This window comes from Trachymyrmex septentrionalis, unplaced genomic scaffold (assembly GCF_001594115.1).
Source record: "Trachymyrmex septentrionalis isolate Tsep2-gDNA-1 unplaced genomic scaffold, Tsep1.0 scaffold20, whole genome shotgun sequence".
In the NCBI taxonomy this organism is placed as follows: domain Eukaryota; kingdom Metazoa; phylum Arthropoda; class Insecta; order Hymenoptera; family Formicidae; genus Trachymyrmex; species Trachymyrmex septentrionalis.
The window spans coordinates 3,876,051-3,884,597 of record NW_017305180.1 but is presented as its reverse complement, the minus strand read 5'-3'; the positions used below and the strand labels follow the sequence as shown (position 1 = coordinate 3,884,597).

The 8,547-nt window shown below is 26.5% G+C and overlaps 2 protein-coding genes across 8 annotated transcripts in view; one reads left to right on the top strand and one right to left on the bottom strand.

The window, feature by feature from the left end:
- LOC108747558 (TNF receptor-associated factor 6-like) overlaps nucleotides 1-8,547 on the top strand; it is a 28,679-nt gene that overhangs the window by 6,902 nt on the left and 13,230 nt on the right. The window lies entirely within an intron of this gene.
- The window catches only part of LOC108747704 (zinc transporter 1), a 9,777-nt gene continuing 5,389 nt past the window's right edge, over nucleotides 4,160-8,547 (bottom strand). For all 7 annotated transcript variants that reach the window (XM_018485366.1, XM_018485367.1, XM_018485365.1 and 4 more), the window contains 6 exons: nucleotides 7,844-7,960; nucleotides 6,597-6,895; nucleotides 5,990-6,234; nucleotides 5,220-5,398; nucleotides 4,781-4,867; nucleotides 4,160-4,709 (listed from right to left, as the gene is read on the bottom strand). In XM_018485366.1, coding sequence (XP_018340868.1) covers nucleotides 4,281-4,709; nucleotides 4,781-4,867; nucleotides 5,220-5,398; nucleotides 5,990-6,234; nucleotides 6,597-6,895; nucleotides 7,844-7,960 — 1,356 coding nt within the window. In that variant the 3' untranslated portion in view covers nucleotides 4,160-4,280. The remainder of the gene's footprint in view (nucleotides 4,710-4,780; nucleotides 4,868-5,219; nucleotides 5,399-5,989; nucleotides 6,235-6,596; nucleotides 6,896-7,843; nucleotides 7,961-8,547) is intronic.

The following is an 8,547-nucleotide window of genomic DNA, read 5'->3' as shown; positions in this document are numbered from 1 at the left end:
TATATATATACTTCATGTTCTCATGAAAAATATGTTAATTATCAACTTCAAATTAATATATGTATTCGAAAATACTAAAGTTTATTTGAAAATTATTTCTATTTTTGTGAATTTATACAATTTGTTTATAAATTTGCTTAATGTTTAAATATCAAAATAAATAAATAAATAAAAAAACAGAATATTTTCATCGAGATATCTAATTTGCCGAAAATATAAATTATTACTTGTTTTACGTAGCTTTTGCATTAAAATTTTTATCTTTATCGCCATACATTACATAGACAGAGTTATAGTGTTGAATAGGAAAATTAAATAAATAAGGTTGATATATTACACGCAAATGGTAAAGCATCAGCAGAACTGCTGTTACAATTCTTGCCAGTAAAATGGATTTGAAGGAAAACTTGAGTTAAAACTTTACAACTTTAAATATTAAATCTAATTTAAAATATTAATATTAAAAAGTTTTTATGCAGTATTGATGTTTTATTATGCAAAAATTTATCAAATAGTAATGCTTTCAACTTTCTGGTTTCGAATGGAAATAGGCTATTCAGACCGAAAGTTAAAATTTAAACCAAAATTTTAAACGTCATTTGAAGATTAATATTTATCAAAAAATGCTTGGTACAAATTAAGTTTTATGTTTTCTTCACATAGAACTCGAATCTGCAATACAAAATACCTTATTTCATTAAAATATCGATTTTTTGTCTGAATAACCGATTTCCATTTGAACCGTAAGTTGAAAGTATCACGATGGAGTATATCTGCCGATTTATTTATCAAAATTTTTAGAATTTTTGACAAAAACCGCTTCCCTAGTTTTTAAATAGACGGCAGAGTTAATCTGGGACGCCCTATATGTATATATATACAGGGAGGCTCATTTTTATTTTAATTGTCTCGAATACCTCGAAAAAAATGTATTTTTAATAAAAATGTTTTAGATAAAAATTGTATGATTTATGTACTATATGTGTATGATAATCACAAACTGGAAAATGACTAAAACAGTATATGACTTTATCATCATTTAGGCTTAAAGTGTGCTATTATAGAAAAACTCTGAATTTATAAATCCTTAATAACATGGCTAAAAAATAAAATAATGAAATTTCTAAATATGCATTTTATAGGGAATAAATAATTTTTTTTTATTTATAATTTTTAATTGGAATTTCAAGATAACGTTAATCTTCTTTACAAAAATATCAAATATTGTCAGAAAAACCATATTTTGTCTCAATCTCAATTATCTTTGGAATCTGACGTAAAATTTTTTGGCTTGCAGTATCGCGTGCGCGTTTAATTTAGTGTTTAAAAATTTATAAGAAACACCTAATCTCTGGTTGAAAATAATTTTTGTTGTAAACTAGTATAATTCTCGAATGAATTTATTTACATATGTACACACACGCTCGTATATTGCAATTTATCAAAGATTTCCTTTTTAGAAGCTTAGGAAGTGGTATAAATAAAGATGTAGATGTTTTCAATCATATATTGCACACTCACGAAATTAAAACAGTTTGTTATTTCAGGCGTGAGATACTTGCTGCTAAACGACAATTTTTAACAAATTTATAAATAGTGTCACTTTTTTTTATATTTGGAGAGCTGACAATTTTACTTTATAATAATTATTTATATTGATTATTTGCGTTAACATTTTGTATGCTGTTCCTCTTTCAACGCGACTCTATGTTATTGAAACCTTTATATTAGCATGAGCTAATTGTGAAAACTGGCGATTATTAAACGAGTTAGCAGGAAGAATTGACATAATTAACACGTCTTTGTTTCAGAGTAATTTTTTGGTAACATTCTGTAACTTTTTTTTAACTACTAAATAAAAATAATAAAAGAAGCAATAAAATTATATATAATTTTATATACAGTTTTTTTATTTTATTATAACGAATAATACTTTTTTATATATTATTTGCTAAATTATTAAAATAAATAAACTTTGAAAATATACTTAAATATTATTAAAGATCATTATTAAAGATCATTATTAAAGATTGTAGGTAAATGTTAGTTAAAGTTTATAAATTTATATAATAATGACATTATAGTATCTTTAAATGAATTATGAAATTAAAATGTTATTAAAATTGATAATTGAATTAAATTTCATACTATATTGGTTAAAATTTAATGCAAAAGTTATTATAATAGTAAAGTAGATAAAATAAGTATATTATAAATAACGAAGAATATTGAGTTGTCAAGGAATAGTAATAATAGTAAAACTGATCAATAAAAGATAATTAAATTTAAACATGAATCGAATAAACATAATAATATTTATATCTGATGTAGCAGTATTTATATGGTATCTTCTTTATGGCAAATGCAAATATTTGAGGTACTTCTATGTTTCATATCTCATCAGAGTATATAATAATTTTTTTAGACATGATAATAAAAGTGTGAGCTATATCTAAATCGCAGTTTCCGTTATTATATTCATTTTATATTTATAAATAATCATTCAATTTTTCATACATTTCTTTGTGCAATATGATATTGTCGCAAATAAGATTGTTGCTATTATATAAGGTCTTTTTGTGCAAAATTTATTTAGCATCCACTTTAAGAAAATTGAAATTTCTAAATGATAAAAAAAAGTTTAACATTTAAAAATAAAAAATATAAGAAAATGGGAAAAGCTAAAATAACCAACTACTTTTAATTATTTCAAGCTTTTTTAATTATTAAAAATTTAGATATATAGTACATTCTTAATTTAATAAAAAACTGTAAAATATAAAATGTTTTTTAAATAGATATAGATTCATAAACATTTTTGGACTTTTTGTTCCTAATTTAATAGAGACAATAGATTAAATAATATCTATTTAAGCAACGACCCTAAAAAGTTTATGATAGATTGTTGTGGACTGTGTTGCTATCGATAGCAATAGGTTTCCGATACTTATCGCATAGGAACTGCAGTCAATGACACGTTATCGTTATATTATTATCTTTAATTTTACTTTCTTTTAAAAGAATTGAATTTCTATTAAAGTCAAACAGTTTATTAATTATGCTAATTTCTTCTTTGCGAAAAATTTTAATAAATTTTCTTTAATTAATATAAAAATTTATATATAAATTTATATATAAGTATCTGATATATATTTATAAATGATAATTAATAAATATATAGTATAATAATTTTTACATTTGTTTAAAAATAGATATAGTAAATAATTAGCAACGTATTTTAATATTTGCTGTAGACTGTTTAATTGTTGTTGTTTATACAGGTGCCATGTTTGATTATTGATAGAAAGTAAAGCTGAAAAACTCATACTTATGTTTATCTACAAAATTAGCAAAATTGTTTTAGAAGATGAGCTATAGGTAAATTCATTTTTAATTTTTTGATTGGTCTATGCAAGAACACAGCTTTATGATGTATATGCATAATAAGCATAACAATCATATATCGGCATCCCGCGCTCAATGCATGAATATATTTTAGTGTGTTTGTCATTCAAGAAATCGAGCATTGTATGATCCCTTAAATAACTTATATTGACAAATATAATAAGTATAATAATATTGCTCGATTAATTATTGTTTTATTCATTCGAAAAATATTCACGCTAAAGAAATAAATTCTTGTGCAATTAATAAAGTCAGTATTACGCTTCTCTAATAACTATACATATAGTACACGTGTTATCCAAATGTCTATACGATATTATTATGAAACTATTTATTGCAACAATGTTATATATGACCATAGAAACTTAATACTATTTTACAGTCTTCTCGTTAAATATCCTTACGTATATCATGGCTCAAACAATAATTTTTTTACTATCAAATAATATTTTTCTAATTCTACATTTTTCTTTTCTAGTGTAATAGGAAATAAACTTCATGCTGCAAAAAAGTAGAATGCAACTTAAATTTTTTTTTAAGTGTCTAAATTTAGTAATAATTTTGAAGTAAATATTCTTTTTCAACAAAGTGATTATTGCGATACTACAAAAAAAAAAAGAGAAAATACGATTTCTCTTTTTAAAAAAGATTACAATGCTTTTGATTTCTCAATACACTAACATGACTCCAAATACTTGAGATTGTAGGTACGAAAGTACTGATAAATTTTTATCTATTGATTTTGTTTATCGAATGGAAATAATTTAAAGATTATGGCGTTTATTGTGTGAACATCACATAATCTCTTTCAGGTAAGACAGTGCCAAGATTAAAATAATTAAATTGAAACAATTATCTGCCTAAATGATAGAGACTTAAGATACGACGCTGTGATCTACATTGCTATCGACAGTTACAGATGTTTGATCGACATTTGTAGATATTCGATCAGTTAGATTTATCGCACAGGCACTGACTTCAGAATTAACATTTACAACGCTTTGTATTTGTTTCGAGTGACACGCAGTTTCGTTTGTTGATTTAGGTACAGATTCTTTCGCTTTTGAATCGCTCACAGTCCGTTCTAAAGTTTCCTTCTCATTGATAGTAAACTTTTTCAAACTAATCCCATATGCAGCTGGTGTTTTTTCCTTTTTATCGTATCTTCTATTGATGGAGTGCGCATCTTTCACCGACTTGCATGCGTCCTCCAAAAAGTTTTCTCGAGAACAACATTGGGAAGAACTGCAATGTTCCCCATGACATGTAATAAGGCAATCACTTTTCTCCGTATTCGGCTTTATCTATGATACAGATTATTATTCAATAAAGCGATTTTAAATATAAAATTATGTATTAATAAGTTATCTCATACTTTATGGAACTCTGGCTGTACAGTGACCTGCGTGATACCCATTTCGACGAAAAAGGCAGTAACTTGTTCTGTAATGCTAGCATAAACCTAAAAAAAAAAACAAAAATGAAAAAAATGAAAAAAATATATATTTTTAATTAAAAAAAAAAATCGAATAAAACTATCTTTCTTTCTTTCTTAAATAACAATTAAATATACACTAAAATCTCTCTGTAATAGCACATGATTCAGAGGTCTGAATACTATAATCGTTGCCTCTACTTCATTCCAAATCAATGAAATTCAAGATTTTAGTGACTACTGCTATTTTTCCACTCCTGCTATTCATAGGAAAGGACTTTTCACGCTATTTCAAAGTTCGCTACAATGAGATTCCAGTGTATTTCAATTACATGTATAAATTATTTTAATTAACTTCATAAAATTTGCTTTTGTGTACCATTGGATTCAAAAATACAATATGGACTGTACAAATAGCTTGATGTTTTGCTAATTGCCACACGTGTAAATCATGAACGTTTACGATGCCCGGAAAAGCTACCAATAGTTCTCTTTTAAGGCAATCGATATTGATGTGATTTGGAATTGTTTGCAGTAATATCAGGCCTGATTCTTTCACTGTAAAGAAAAATAATAAAACAAAATGGGAGTAAAAAGATACAAGTATTAAAATTAAATAAATAAATTAAAGTATTTTCGAATATTACAATATTCACGACATACAAGATACATAATAAATTAATACTTTAACTTATTATATGTATTATAAATATAGTTTTCACTTTGTATTACTATTTATACATATTATTTATGCTTCTTATAGTATTATATTTATATATAAATATACTTATGCTATTTACGTATTATTTGTGCTACTTTTTTCTTTTTTTTTATCGTACATATATTAAATATGAGCGTGGCATGATAGCGCACTGGTCTATCATGCCAGAAATCCCGGGTTCGTTTCCCAATAGGAACCAAAATATCTACTCGTATCTCCTCTGAAAAAGATCAATGTCCCCTTGCCCACAGAAATACTTCTCGAAAAATCCGCCGTTCGGAATCGACATTAAAACTATAGGTCTCATATGCTTGTGGCAATTGAATAATCAGCGTGTGCATCACAAACGTATGAGAGAGATGTAACACAGGTCAGAGGTCTAACGTAAGAAGAAGAAGAAGATATTAAATATATTAAAATATACTTACTGTAAGGATAACAGAGAACAAATAGTGAAATTGATGAAATAATTGCGAAGACCGGATCAATGAATTTGGCTACATCGGAATTGGTGAAATAAACTAAAATTGATACTAATATGACGAAAACACACCCAAGAACATCTCGACACATTTCTCTTAAACCTTCACTTTTTGGTATCGCAAGCGGACTTCGCCTAGTCTGTGCTGATAGTTGTTGCTCACCATCCTTTGTTTCTTGTGAACTCACATTTCTGAAATGTCAAGTGTCACTAGTAAACAATATACGTGAACCAGTTTCTATTAAAATTTTAATAAACTTTTTTTCGTCGATAGAAATACATAAAGGAACATCTCGGACATAAGAATTTTCTTATTACTTGCGCAAGAAAATACTTTAAAAAACTTTAGCATAATCTAGAATATACATTTTAACAACATTTTGAAAACTGATAAATGTATGTGTAACTTTATTATTTCGTATATGATAAGGAGCGATACAAAATTAATCGACACAAACTTATAAAATGTACAAACGTACCGTGTTATTGTACATTTTTTTGATTAATTTGTTATAATTAGGATTTATTATAAAATGCACTATTATAAAAGTTACCTGCGTATTATTACGTCACCACTCTTTGTAACATGCACGAAGATGCCTTGATTGAAAGTGAATCCCCCAATCAAAATGTAACAGAAAACATTTAGAAATATTCCGGAAATACCAATACACAGTACTGGCAATGGGTGATGCATTTCATCTAGATGATCGATGTGCACCAATGTCTGCAATGCTTCCATTAGTAAAGAAAAACAAAACGAAGCGAGGAAGACGCAGCAGACGAGCATCGTAATAATGTCGATTCTCGCCCATCCAAACGTGTTTTTCATTCTTCTGTCCGACCATGATTCCTGTAAAATGAGATTTCTATATTTATGTCGATTGCGCGTTTGACAGAATTAATAAGAAGCTATCAATATATGTCATTCCAACCTACAATAAACAAAAATTTTTATTACTGGAGGCTAGAGTAACTGTCCCTATTAATGTGCCTTTTAGCCAATTTGCTTATTACTGAATTATTAAATATTGTAGCTTTAATTTTATCTGTTTACAATCAATATCGGTTTTTCAATCACTTCTTTTTCTTATAATATTTCTTTAATCTAAAAAATGTTAATACTTTATAATGATTTTGACAAAAATAGAAAACATGTTTTTGTCCCTATTAACGAATTCTCTAAACGGCGATGGCTCTATTAATGTGCCCTCAATTTGTGTGTTTATCCACATTTGACTCATTTTAACATATAGTTACTAAAACACAAGTAATAAATTTAAACTAATTGTTTATGTTAATATTACATAAATCATTATTTCAATTATATTTATTTCAAAGTATACTTATAATACGTTCTCAGCTCGAATACAGGACACATTAAATGGGATAACCTTGCGGTATGTATTACTGGATTCACATAGATTTTTTTTTATTTATTTGTGCTAGTTTTCTTTATAACTTATTGAAATACAAAAGCACACTAATGGGGACAGGCACAGCAATTGGGACAGTTACCCTATCTATTGCGTCGATTCTATTTAAAAAGATTTATAAAAAAAGTTTTCTTGAAAATTATTCGCTATATTTATTTTAAAGTTATAAAATATTATATAATTTATTTATATAAATAATTTTTTTTTTTATAAAAATGTAAGAGTTATAGATATTTATTTTCAAACAAAATATAATATCTCTCGATATAATTCTTTTACGATTTTAGTTTTATAGAAAAGATTGAAATTAAAGAAATTGAGAAGATATTTTGTTAATCTCTGTTTTTGAGGATTATTAAACGTACCTTCGTTTTTGTCGATAAGGATGTAACAGAACCCTGTTCCTCACCGTTAATACAAATGGACGAATTTCCTAATGAACTGCAGTTACTATTTTTGCTGTACCTTTCGCGATAACTATACTGTAAGCAACATATAATTACGCAACATATATAATTATGTAATTACGAATTTGCATTATAGAGAAAATACTATTACATAATGTTTAAATGTTTTAGTAATACAAGATTGTCTCTAAGACTCTTTATCAATTTATTGCATGTCACATGCATATTGAGTTTCGCTAAGAATGATCCACATTGTTATGAGTCTGACTCACTTATTAAAGCGATGCGTATTACAAGTTTTAATAAAAACATTCTAGATTCTCTCAGTATTTTCTTAAAATTTGAAAATATATCAATTAATATGAAAAAATAACGATAAAATATCACGCGAGGTTTCTATCTGTGTTTTCATGTTGAATCGCATCCTCAAACAAAGGTATATGTATATAGATATACCTAGCTAGATATACATAGGCAAACAAATGTGATTAGCAATATTTTTTAGTCATATTTAACCCTTTTATAAGAAGAGGCTGCCACTATACTAGCTGTTTCTGTACAAAATAGCGAGCCGAGAGAACAAAATCTAACACTCTGTTAAAAAGTAAAAAGTTTGTTAAAAAGTTTTATAAAAGTCTGTTACCTTGTCATATATATTATGT